At 30.4% G+C, this 13,924-nt stretch overlaps 1 protein-coding gene across 8 annotated transcripts in view; it reads right to left on the bottom strand.

Annotated features, from left to right (window-relative positions):
• LOC130444997 (uncharacterized) overlaps positions 1-13,924 on the bottom strand; it is a 111,708-nt gene that overhangs the window by 40,397 nt on the left and 57,387 nt on the right. For 2 of the 8 annotated variants that reach the window (XM_056780431.1, XM_056780430.1), the window contains exon 1: positions 4,123-4,180. The exons of 5 other annotated variants lie outside the window; for them this stretch is intronic. In XM_056780431.1, the coding sequence (XP_056636409.1) occupies positions 4,123-4,171 (49 nt within the window). In that variant the 5' untranslated portion in view covers positions 4,172-4,180. Of the gene's footprint in view, positions 1-4,122; positions 4,220-13,924 lie in introns of those variants that run through there. One more of the 8 variants, XM_056780428.1, reaches the window with a different exon arrangement.

The raw sequence follows: 13,924 nt of genomic DNA, 5'->3' as shown, positions 1-13,924 counted from the left end.
TGGGGATTGAAGTTTTTATTGTTTTTATTTAATATGTCTTAAAAATGATACAGTCGGTTATTTCTATAGGAAACAAAACATCAAATACTGACACTGGTATTTGCAGAACAGTTAGTATCCAATTAAACAGTCAGGGTCGATAACCCCGAGGGAATAATTATTATTATTGAGAAACAAAAGGAGTTGTATATCGCCTCAAGACTGGATTATACTTTTCAGATAAACAAGAAGGCACCACTAATAAACATAAACCCACAACTATAAACTCGAACGCTACATCGTCGGCTTAACAAAGTTATATCTTTCTCTCATTTTTGAATTTTTCTTTGTATCGTTTACTGTAAATAGTATTGAAGAGGTAATTTAAACTAAAGAAGCGAATAGTTCTGATTAAACATAAATTTATGTAGATCTATGCAAGCCGTTAAGCAACAATTTATAAAAAGGTTATTATGACAAGAGATGCCTAGAAAATCGATACGGAATGACAGAAAATGTCAAAAATTGGAAAAATAATCACAAACAACATGAGTTGTCAAGAAATAACAAGAACCAATGAGAAATGTCAGAAAATAATATAAAATGCCAAGAAATAACAAGAACCAATGAGAAACGTCAGAAAATAATATAAAATGTCAAAAAATAACAAGAACCAATGAGAAACGTCAGAAAATAATATAAAATGTCAAAAAATAACAAGAACCAATGAGAAACGTCAGAAAATAATATAAAATGCCAAGAAATAACAAGAACCAATGAGAAACGTCAGAAAATAATATAAAATGTCAAAAAATAACAAGAACCAATGAGAAACGTCAGACATTAAAATAAAATGTCAAAAAATAACAAGAACCAATAATAAACGTCAGAAAATAATATAAAATGTCAAAAAATAACAAGAACCAATGAGAAACGTCAGAAAATAATATAAAATGTCAAAAAATAACAAGAACCAATGAGAAACGTCAGAAAATAATATAAAATGCCAAGAAATAACAAGAACCAATGAGAAACGTCAGAAAATAATATAAAATGTCAAAAAATAACAAGAACCAATGAGAAACGTCAGACATTAAAATAAAATGTCAAAAAATAACAAGAACCAATAATAAACGTCAGAAAATAATATAAAATGTCAAAAAATAACAAGAACCAATGAGAAACGTCAGAAAATAATATAAAATGTCAAAAAATAACAAGAACCAATGAGAAACGTCAGAAAATAATATAAAATGCCAAGAAATAACAAGAACCAATGAGAAACGTCAGAAAATAATATAAAATGTCAAAAAATAACAAGAACCAATGAGAAACGTCAGACATTAAAATAAAATGTCAAAAAATAACAAGAACCAATAATAAACGTCAGAAAATAATATAAAATGTCAAAAAATAACAAGAACCAATGAGAAACGTCAGAAAATAATATAAAATGTCAAAAAATAACAAGAACCAATGAGAAACGTCAGAAAATAATATAAAATGTCAAAAAATAACAAGAACCAATGAGAAACGTCAGACATTAAAATAAAATGTCAAAAAATAACAAGAACCAATAATAAACGTCAGAAAATAATATAAAATGCCAAGAAATAACAAGAACCAATGAGAAACGTCAGAAAATAATATAAAATGTCAAAAAATAACAAGAACCAATGAGAAACGTCAGAAAATAATATAAAATGTCAAAAAATAACAAGAACCAATGAGAAACGTCAGAAAATAATATAAAATGCCAAGAAATAACAAGAACCAATGAGAAACGTCAGAAAATAATATAAAATGTCAAAAAATAACAAGAACCAATGAGAAACGTCAGACATTAAAATAAAATGTCAAAAAATAACAAGAACCAATAATAAACGTCAGAAAATAATATAAAATGTCAAAAAATAACAAGAACCAATGAGAAACGTCAGAAAATAATATAAAATGTCAAAAAATAACAAGAACCAATGAGAAACGTCAGAAAATAATATAAAATGCCAAGAAATAACAAGAACCAATGAGAAACGTCAGAAAATAATATAAAATGTCAAAAAATAACAAGAACCAATGAGAAACGTCAGACATTAAAATAAAATGTCAAAAAATAACAAGAACCAATAATAAACGTCAGAAAATAATATAAAATGTCAAAAAATAACAAGAACCAATGAGAAACGTCAGAAAATAATATAAAATGTCAAAAAATAACAAGAACCAATGAGAAACGTCAGAAAATAATATAAAATGCCAAGAAATAACAAGAACCAATGAGAAACGTCAGAAAATAATATAAAATGTCAAAAAATAACAAGAACCAATGAGAAACGTCAGACATTAAAATAAAATGTCAAAAAATAACAAGAACCAATAATAAACGTCAGAAAATAATATAAAATGTCAAAAAATAACAAGAACCAATGAGAAACGTCAGAAAATAATATAAAATGCCAAGAAATAACAAGAACCAATGAGAAACGTCAGAAAATAATATAAAATGTCAAAAAATAACAAGAACCAATGAGAAACGTCAGACATTAAAATAAAATGTCAAAAAATAACAAGAACCAATAATAAACGTCAGAAAATAATATAAAATGTCAAAAAATAACAAGAACCAATGAGAAACGTCAGAAAATAATATAAAATGTCAAAAAATAACAAGAACCAATGAGAAACGTCAGAAAATAATATAAAATGCCAAGAAATAACAAGAACCAATGAGAAACGTCAGAAAATAATATAAAATGTCAAAAAATAACAAGAACCAATGAGAAACGTCAGACATTAAAATAAAATGTCAAAAAATAACAAGAACCAATAATAAACGTCAGAAAATAATATAAAATGTCAAAAAATAACAAGAACCAATGAGAAACGTCAGAAAATAATATAAAATGTCAAAAAATAACAAGAACCAATGAGAAACGTCAGAAAATAATATAAAATGCCAAGAAATAACAAGAACCAATGAGAAACGTCAGAAAATAATATAAAATGTCAAAAAATAACAAGAACCAATGAGAAACGTCAGACATTAAAATAAAATGTCAAAAAATAACAAGAACCAATAATAAACGTCAGAAAATAATATAAAATGTCAAAAAATAACAAGAACCAATGAGAAACGTCAGAAAATAATATAAAATGCCAAGAAATAACAAGAACCAATGAGAAACGTCAGAAAATAATATAAAATGTCAAAAAATAACAAGAACCAATGAGAAACGTCAGACATTAAAATAAAATGTCAAAAAATAACAAGAACCAATAATAAACGTCAGAAAATAATATAAAATGCCAAGAAATAACAAGAACCAATGAGAAACGTCAGAAAATAATATAAAATGTCAAAAAATAACAAGAACCAATGAGAAACGTCAGAAAATAATATAAAATGCCAAGAAATAACAAGAACCAATGAGAAACGTCAGAAAATAATATAAAATGTCAAAAAATAACAAGAACCAATGAGAAATGTCAAAAAATAATAACAAATATCAAAAAATAACAAGAACCAATGAGAAACGTCAGAAAATAATATGAAATGTCAAAAATAAGAAGAACCAATGAGACTCGTCAGAAAATAATATGAAATGTCAAAAAATAAGAAGAACCAATGAGAAACGTCAGAAAATAATATAAAATGTCAAAAAAAGGTGGGAAATTGAAGAATATGATAAAACTACTTAAAATCATATAAATGTTAAGATGCAACGGATAATGATAAAAAAAATATGTCAAGAAACGACACAAAGTGATAAAGGTGTCCAGAAATAACAAGAACAAACAAGAAATGACAGTAAATAATTAGAAATTAAATAAAGTAACATAAAACTACTTAAAATGATAATAAATGTTAATGAACGACCGAAAATGTTATAACATCAACAACATTGGATGCCTTATGGTATTTATTAAATCAACAAAAGTTATTAGCAAATTTTTCCACAAATATAATGGAAAATTCCAAAACCCATGTTTAAGAAGTCTACTCGCATCGCAATCTTTATACATCAACAAAATATTTTAAGCTACATACGGTCAAAACACGAAAAAAAAACGAAATCGATAATAATTAAAATAACCGCTATATATCGAAGTTTAAAAAAATTAAAATGGATTCATTGAAATTACCTTGTACCCAACTGTACTCATCGCCAGTTTCTCCACCGTATGCTGGCATTCATTATTCAATTGTTTATTGCGAACTGAACGAAACGGTGTGACAGGTATGTAGTAACAATAAAGCTGACCGATATGGTATGACTCAAGGTTATGAAGGGGGGCCGACGTAACCTTGCCAGTGAGCTGTTTTTGTAGAAAATTTTAAATACACCATTCATACACTGTTGTTACTAGACAGATTTTTTACGCGCTTTCAATAGTTTCACCTGTATTTATCTGATTTTTCAACGGCTACCAAACTTAACCCATTCAATACGACAGCCATTTTGATCTATTTGATTTAACATTAATTTTAATTAAAAAAAATCCCTATTTCCGATACTTAAGTGAGTGCGTCTTGGCACGCTCTCCGTGAGTGGTAAAGGGATCAGTTCACCTGTGTACAGGCAGCCTAACTTCGTGATTCACCTTGTAACTGATCCGTTAGTGGTTCAAAAAATGTAATTGTGTATATTAATTACGTTAACGATTATTTAAAATCATATACATATTTCACTTTTTTTATTGTCAATCAAATAAAATTGTTGTAGGAAAGTTATAAATAAACAATCTTTTATATTTTTTCACAATTTTTCAAACTTACTTATTTACTGAAATTACAACTCCATATTTTCATGACAGTTTACAGTCAACTAAGCACAAGGGGGGTTTATTTGGACAAGCCGGGCCAGGAGTTTTTCTCTGAGGAATGTTCATGATTATATCGTATTCTAACTTCTAAAAGTCGATTAAAAAATGAACAAAAATACACTGAGAAATATAGAAACGTTATTATTTTTAAAAGTTAGAATGGGATAAAGTAAAATCAGAAAAAGTAAAAACAAAATTTTTTATGGAGAAATATATCCCAAAAGTTAAAAAATAACTAAAAAAAAACAAAACAAAGAATTTAAAAATGGTGATAATTCTCAAAATGGTCTCAAAAATAAATGTTTAGTTCAATTTACAAGTTATTTAACAAAAATAGTTTTATATTTTTAATTAAAAAAAATGTCAATTTATGTTAACGATTTAGTTGTCATATTTGTTTTTCAACATGATTTTACTTATATACAGGTGGAATTTAAAAATTAACAAAAGTAAAATCTACGAAAAATGAAAATAAAAAATTTAATCAAAAAAAGGCATACTTGTCCGATTTTAAAACAGTAAACGGCGTATTGTACACCGTCTCCTCGAGAATCACGAGAGTACAAGTCCTTTGGTTGTAACGGATAGTTTGGTGAAGTGAAGGGAAACGAGCGCGCCGGCACGATGAAGGGAAAGGATAGCGTGAAGACACGCGCACCGTCAGTAGGTAAGGAATCGAAGAGCGCGCCGGCACGCTCTCCGTATTGAATGACTTAACACAAAACAGTATTCGAAAATCGAGATACAACCATCAACACATCGTTACATATTCAGTGCAACACAAAAACTCATCAATAAATTCGGTGTCATACCTTTCCAGCTATCAGCAGCAGAAGAGGCACGAAAATGACAATTTTAGAGTCTACTCTTGATCATTCTACATAATTTCCATCACAACTTTCCGTTTCCTGTTTTTTTCTGCTAGTTACTAGCTCCTACTCTATTTAGATTATCTTCCAAATCTAATCCCAGGTGTACCACTGGGATTCTTTGTTTTTATTGAAATTTAACTTTGTAGTCATTGCTCTCTACTATGTTAATGTTTATGTGTACGGATTGGAAAACGTCCTCAAACAAGTTTAAATGTGATTATCGGAGAATGTCGATAATTTGAAATAAGTAAATATGAAATACGGAATCTAATATTTCCAATAACTGTCGCCGACAAGACGACGGCTTTCATACGGATACGCACTAAGTTATTTTAGAAAATTTCAAAAAAAAATTGAAATTGATGTATTAGTTATGGTTAAGAATCGAAATGTTAATGTTTAATATGTTGTGATGAAATACAAGGGTACTCTTAGTGTATTGCGGAGTAAGACCATAATTTAAAAAAGTGACAATCGTTAGGAAAACTATAGAAAAAAATAAGTTAGTTACAGAAATGAATAAGAAAAGTTTTGGAGTATTGATAGTGAATCAAAATAAAAAGTTCGAATTGTGCAATTAGTGACAAGGAAACTAAAAGGGAAATTCCGGAAATATAGCGATTAAGGGACCTTAAACGATTAATTAAATATGCGAGGATTCGTTAAGGATCAGTACGAAATCAATATCAAAGCTAAATGGACTAACTTGTAGGGCTTAATGGACTGAACTGTCAACATAAATATAAACATTTGTCATTTAAATCAACATAACAGTTAACAGACATTGATAGGATGATAATTCTTCTTAATATAATTTAACAAATTGTCGTTATATAATGTAATCAATTTCTTATTTCTTAAATCTTTTGATATGTTTAAGTTTCTAAATGTTTTTGATTTTAGGTCTCTTCTGATTCAAAATTTTTGATAATTTTTAAAAGATAAAAATTAACGTTGACGTTATTTTGATAAAGACTGAAGTTAAAAATTATTATAAAAAAACAGAATAGACCTAAAATCAAAAACATTTAGAAACATAAACAGTTTCTATATGTATTCTTTTCAAGCTTTCCATTCATCCGTTCAATCCTTTTAGCGCTTTAAAATCCTTTTTTTGAGGTAGATTTTTATTTTCTTTTGTTTGGTTATGCTTTTGTTTGTTTTCGATAGGTTTTTGTTTTGTACATTATTATTTTGTTTTGTTTGGTTAGGCTTTTGTTTGTTTTCGATAGGTTTTTGTTCTGTACACTGTTATTTTGTTTTGTTTGGTTAGGTTTTTTTTTGTTTTCGATAGGTTTTTGTTTTGAACATTGTTATTTTGTTTTGTTTGTTTTCGATAGATTTTGGTTTTGTACATTGTTATTTTGTTTTGTTTCGTTAGGCTTTTGTTTGTTTTCAATAGGTTTTGGTTTTGTACATTGTTATTTTGTTTTGTTTGGTTAGGTTTTTGTTTGATTTCGATAGGTTTTTGTTATGTACATTGTTATTTTGTTTTGTTTGGTTAGGTTTTTGTTTGTTTTCGATAGATTTTGGTTTTGTACATTGTTATTTTGTTTTGTTTGGTTAGGTTTTTTTTGTTTTCGATAGGTTTTTGTTTTGTACATTGTTATTTTGTTTTGTTTGTTTTCGATAGATTTTGGTTTTGTACATTGTTATTTTGTTTTGTTTCGTTAGGCTTTTGTTTGTTTTCAATAGGTTTTGGTTTTGTACATTGTTATTTTGTTTTGTTTGGTTAGGTTTTTGTTTGATTTCGATAGGTTTTTGTTATGTACATTGTTATTTTGTTTTGTTTGGTTAGGTTTTTGTTTTCGATAGATTTTGGTTTTGTACATTGTTATTTTGTTTTGTTTGGTTAGGTTTTTTTTGTTTTCGATAGGTTTTTGTTTTGTACATTGTTATTTTGTTTTGTTTGTTTTCGATAGATTTTGGTTTTGTACATTGTTATTTTGTTTTGTTTCGTTAGGCTTTTGTTTGTTTTCGATAGGTTTTGGTTTTGTACATTGTTATTTTGTTTTGTTTGGTTAGGTTTTTGTTTGATTTCGATAGGTTTTAGTTCTGTACATTGTTATTTTGTTTTGTTTGGTTAGGTTTTTGTTTGTTTTCGATAGATTTTGGTTTTGTACATTGTTATTTTGTTTGTTTTCGATAGATTTTGGTTTTGTACATTGTTATTTTGTTTTGTTTCGTTAGGCTTTTGTTTGTTTTCGATAAGTTTTTGTTTTGTACATTGTTATTTTGTTTTGTTTGGTTAGGCTTTTGTTTGATTTCGATAGGTTTTTGTTCTGTACACTGTTATTTTATTTTGTTTGGTTAGGCTTTTGTTTGATTTCGATAGGTTTTTGTTCTGTACACTGTTATTTTATTTTGTTTGGTTATGTTTTTGTTTGTTTTCGATAGGTTTTTGTTCTGTACATTGTTATTCTGTTTTGTTTGGTTAGGCTTTTGTTTGTTTTCGATAGGTTTTTGTTCTGTACACTGTTCTTTTGTTTTGTTTGGTTAGGCTTTTGTTTGTTTTCCATAGGTTTTTGTTTTGTACATTGTTATTTTATTTTGTTTGTTTTCGATAGGTTTTTGTTCTGTACATTGTTATTTTGTTTTGTTTGGTTAGGCTTTTGTTTGTTTTCGATAGGTTTTTGTTCTGTACACTGTTCTTTTGTTTTGTTTGATTAGGCTTTTGTTTGTTTTCCATAGGTTTTTGTTTTGTACATTGTTATTTTGTTTTGTTTGTTTTCGATAGGTTTTTGTTCTGTACATTATTTTGTTTTGTTTGGTTAGTCTTTTGTTTGTTTTCGATAGGTTTTTGTTCTGTACACTGTTCTTTTGTTTTGTTTGGTTAGGCTTTTGTTTGTTTTCCATAGGTTTTTGTTTTGTACATTGTTATTTTATTTTGTTTGTTTTCGATAGGTTTATGTTCTGTACATTGTTATTTTGTTTTGTTTGGTTAGTCTTTTGTTTGTTTTCGATAGGTTGTTGTTCTGTACACTGTTCTTTTGTTTTGTTTGGTTAGGCTTTTGTTTGTTTTCCATAGGTTTTTGTTTTGTACATTGTTATTTGGTTTTGTTTGTTTTCGATAGGTTTTTGTTCTGTACATTATTTTGTTTTGTTTGGTTAGTCTTTTGTTTGTTTTCGATAGGATTTTGTTCTGTACCTTGTTATTTTATTTTGTTTCGTTATGTTTTCGATAGGTTTTTGTTTTGTTTATTTTCGATACGTTCAACCGATTCTCCGGAAGTTGTAATTTTCTGTTCGTATTCAGAAATTTGTTGAAATGTTTTATTTTGAAATTTAATCATTGGATTATCTATAGCTAAGTGATCAGCTCATTTCTCAATCTGGTACATTGAACGATAAATAATTGCAATGTGTAATTTTTTCAATGGATTTTTCCGCGAAATATATAAAGAACTCTACGAGGGTCACTTTGTATGTTATGAGGTACCAACACGAAACTACAGGAGTTCGAGCTGGCAATACTTCATTTTAAAATTCCACGACAAATTCTTTTATGGTTGCAGCGCGCATTTGATGATGAAACTCCTTTACCAGCATTATTGATCCCCATAATTAGCAAAATTAATTTTTTGATTAAATCAAATTTCATAAATTATGTAACAAGGAAACTGCATTTCTTAATTTATTAAATTCAATTAATTTTGTAATAAAAACATATTTAGTGTGTCATAGTTTTAGTGCTTTTAGATAAGTTGTCAAAGTAGTTATAAAATACGAGGTTAGACCGATAAGTACTTAATATATTCACCACCCGAAGGTTCCAGTATCGAAAGAGCAATTTTCTATCGTGTAATACATTCTCTTAAGGAATTTTCGGAAACTAGAACCCTAGTTGAGGTTGATCACCTATCAGCAGGACGCCCGTCGATAATGAGTTTTGATAAAAATGTTAAACCAATTCGGGCTTGGGTAGATCGACAGAAATTATGTGCAAAAATCGTACAGAAGATTTTGAATCTAGTACGGGATTTATTTCTGCGAGGATCGGTTGGAAGTAGAAAAAAAAAGAGACTTTCTCAACCGATTCATCACTGAAGACAAGTCCTGTGGATGTGTAGCTCAAATTATAAAACAAGGAAGGAACAAATAAGTCGCGAAAATCAATGTGGAGAAAATGTTGATTGGTTTCTTTGATTCTTTGAGCATTGTTCACAAGGAATTTGTCCCTCGCTGCCAGATATGAAACGGGAAATTCTACGTTGAAGTTTCTTGACGTCTCAGAGCTCGCGTGACCGGAGTTCGACCGGATTTGGTACAAAGCAGCAGGTGAATCTTTCATCACGACGAAGCGCTCGCTCAATTATAGTGACAGACCACTCACCTCATTCACCAGATTTAGCGTCTTGCGACTTATTCTTGTTCCCGAAATGTAAAATGGCGCTGCTGAGGCGGCCCTTGGGAAATGTGGAAGACGGAAACGAACAGCATCGAAATTTTCAACAATGTTATCAACAGTGGAAACGATTTTCATAAAAGTGAGTCATATAACTTTGCAAAAAGCTATTTATTAAGCGAAAAATATAAATAAATAAAGTGGTTTCAATAATCTGACTACTCTAGTCGTTGGATGTCAAGACTATTTAGGACACACTATGCGTGTATATGCTTTCTTAAATACTAATCCTATTGTTTGTATACAAAAGCTATAATTTAATGGAACTTCAAGTTATGTTACATACACTTTTCTGGTTACCATCGTATCTTAAAGCAAATATAGAGTTGGTATTTTATTTGACTCGAAATGATGGCTAGAATTTTGACTAACAAATGATATTTCATATTATCGTTTGAAATCCGAATGCCTGTTCTTTGCCATCACTATGAAATCTATATTTAAAACTCATAAGTATTAACACCATTTTGAGGTACATGACCTTCTAAATTGAAAATAGTCTCTTTTGATAATTTCCATTTCGAAGACTACAAAAGTGTTATTCTAAACACCAAAAGACAAACTATGTACGCCCTTATGAAGTCAGGTCACAGTAATAAAAGTTTAGCCTCGCCTATTCCAGGGATCCCATGAGCGCAGCAACTCATACAGTTAGAGGGATGTTTTATTTTCTTGAACTAGTGAATATAGTTTCATATTAATGAAATAAACTAGTCTGATAGCGTGTCTAAGAGAATGGAACCGGGTTGTTACTGTTTTGCGAATGCGACGCGAACGCGCTACGAATTGGACACGAACGCGCCGCGAGCACGTGGCGGATTTGCAACGTTTTCGTCGCGAGTTTTTAGCGCACAAAACACTCGTTAACAAAATTGATAAAAGGTTGTAGGTACCAAAATTTAGAACATTACTATTCATTATAAAAGTGTATCTCCATCGTTACAGTTCTAGTCACAAACACTTGGTGAAGAATTAATTGGCTGTAATTAATTATTCCGGGGTGGATCTGGACTTGTAACAAATCCTTGATGGTTTGGGGTTAGGTTAGGTTAGGATGGTTAATTCTTACTCTAATGCTGCAAGTTGTTTTTGATGCTTCAAGGGTTTTTTGTTTTCAGTTTTTCTCGTTTTCTTTTCTCAGTTTCCAGCTAATCTTGGGATTTTTTATCTTTTTGTGCTGCGCCATATCTTGAGCAGGAATTCGTACATCAATTTTTTGCCTATAAGTGATTCTTTTTAAAAATTTTCAACCAAAATCTTCTTATTAACAGAAAGTCAACTTCCTGCTGTCGCAATGTCGTGAGAAATTATTAGAAGAAATATCTTCCAATGTAGTGGCGTTGCATCTATTTGCAGTCAACGAAAATGTCAAGACTTCAGTTCCACGGATTGTTCTGGATCGTTGTCAATCTTATTGGGATTAAGGAAACTTATTGCTTTAGTTACTTTAGTACTTTGAAAATTTCACCTGCAATTAAGTAATTCAGAACCGAAATCAGATCTTTCTGAAGTTAGTGACCAATCACTTTGAACAATTTATAAGGAAAGGTTCTAGTTCTTCGGATAAGGACTAAAAGAATGTTCAGTTCAGTCAATAGTAGTTTATTATCAAAAGATTTTTTCACGATTTTCAAACTGTCACCCTATACGACAGATTTAGCCATCTAGGATTATTTTCTGTTCCCAGGCTTCAAAAAATGGTTCGGTGGTCGGTAGTAATTTGAGACTTTTTCACGATTTTTAAACAGTCACATGATGACCCATCGTACTGAATTTTTCGGAGCACCTAATGAAGGATGAGAACATTCCTAGTTTGAAAGGACAAATTGCAACATGCTCTCAAGTTAAGCAACCATAGATACGCGAGCCCGTAAAGTTGTTTCGTTAGAATGATACTATTTTTGGGATCGATTGTAAGGGTTTTGAGTTATAGCAACAACAACAAGTTATATTTATGGTTGGCTCACTCAAAATCATTAGAAAGTGACATTTTAACAGCTGTCAACAGAAGTAAAACGTCAAACTTAATTCCCGTCACACAAAATGTGAAACTAAAAGAGCTGAGCTTTGGGGGTTATGTTTTGTGGGGATTCTTCTCACATCAAATTTGAGAGAGTAGGAGATTATTTTTTTGTTTTTGAAGTACCCTAGTTGGGCAGTATTGAGAAAATTTTAGTAACGTCACTGCATTTGCTTGACTATGTAACGTATAATAGAGTTTCAAATCTTTAACTAACACATCAATCACAACGGAGATAGATAACCGATCTGAGACTGTTTATTTGCTCTGGGCAATGTGTGCTTGTAGGAAGATATAAAAACAATCGAATTGGAGGAAATTATGGTAAATATTTGAAGGTTTTTTTTTAGTGCGAAATTGTATTTTCAGATCGACTTTTAGGACGACGTTTGCTAGGTTAACGAACTTTTTATATTTTAAACATTTTTGGATATACTTATCACCAGTCAAACAACTCTCTCTATCGTGATTTATATCATAGTAATAAAATGATTCACTCGAAATCAAAACTTGTTTTCACATATTCATGTAAATTGAATTTCAAGGTTTTGTAATGTTTACAATAATGTAATTATGTGGCAATAATGAGATAGGATAGAATGGAGTTCGAAATTTGAAATTTATCCACGTAATTTAGTAAGCAAAATATTTTAATAAGTTAGCTCCATTTCCTCAAACTCATTTTATAATTTGGCAGCTTATAAGGGGATGATTCCAGTACTTGGCCTGGCCAAGAGATGGCGGTACATCGCGTATTAAATTGAAAATTTGAACCTGAGAAAGCTGTGCGCAAGATGGGTGCTGCTTTTGGTCACAATGGAACAAATACAGCGTTTCCATCGAATGTTTGGCAATGTTTCACGGAAAGAAAGCAGTTTCATAACCATGGATGAAAAGTGGATCCATCACTTCACACTCGAACCAAAAAAACAAACGAAACAATGGACTGAAAGGAGAAAATTGGATCCAAAGGAGGCAAACATCGTTCCATCTGCAGGCAAGATAATAGCGTCGGATTTTCGGGGTAAATTTCATTGACTATCTTGAAAAAGGAAAAACTATCAACGTTGAGTATTTTACGAACTCATTGCAACGTTTGAGCGAGGAAATCGAACAAAAACGGTGTTCTTTCATCAAGACAATGCACCAGGTCACACATCTGTTTTTGCAATAGTCAAATTGAAGTTTGAGTTGGTATCTCATGCACCCTCTATTCACTAGATTTAGCCCCTTAGGATTATTTTCTGTTCCCAGACTTGAAAAAATGGCTGGGTGTCGAGCTTATTGAACATTGCTGGGATGGGAAGTATAGAACTAAAAGGAAATTAACATAAAATGTGCCTATGCTGAGAGCAAGAAGCAAAACTAAACTGGTGGTGATGTTCGAAGACATAGAAGAGAAGTTAGAGAAGTCAAACTCATAATCAATGAAAGCAAAACAGAGTATGTGATCGCTTCAGCGAATAAAACTTCCAATACAGTAGACCTTGCAATAGAAAACTGAACCTTTAAGGGAATGAAAACCTTGGGAATCTGATAGGAAACATATATAACCTTGCTCTCTACAGATTTTTCGATTAAATGCAAGTCTGGCTATTAAATAATCTTTTCGTTTCTGTCAGTATTATATTATTTGTGCAGTAGTGAAACTAACGTGTTTTTTTCTCGTGGAGCTACGTATCAATCTCAAATTTTTAGTTAAATTGAAAAAAAACTCCGACTGAGTGCTAGAAATTGTTGCAAGAAGCCTATGGGGACAATTCTCTAACTCGTGCGCGTGTTTTTGAGTTGTGTAAGCGCTTTAGTAATGCCCGAGAGAGAACT

Source organism: Diorhabda sublineata, chromosome 6 (assembly GCF_026230105.1).
Source record: "Diorhabda sublineata isolate icDioSubl1.1 chromosome 6, icDioSubl1.1, whole genome shotgun sequence".
In the NCBI taxonomy this organism is placed as follows: Eukaryota; Metazoa; Arthropoda; class Insecta; order Coleoptera; family Chrysomelidae; genus Diorhabda; species Diorhabda sublineata.
The sequence above is the reverse complement of the archived record's forward strand: the minus strand, read 5'-3'. Positions and strand labels throughout refer to the sequence as shown.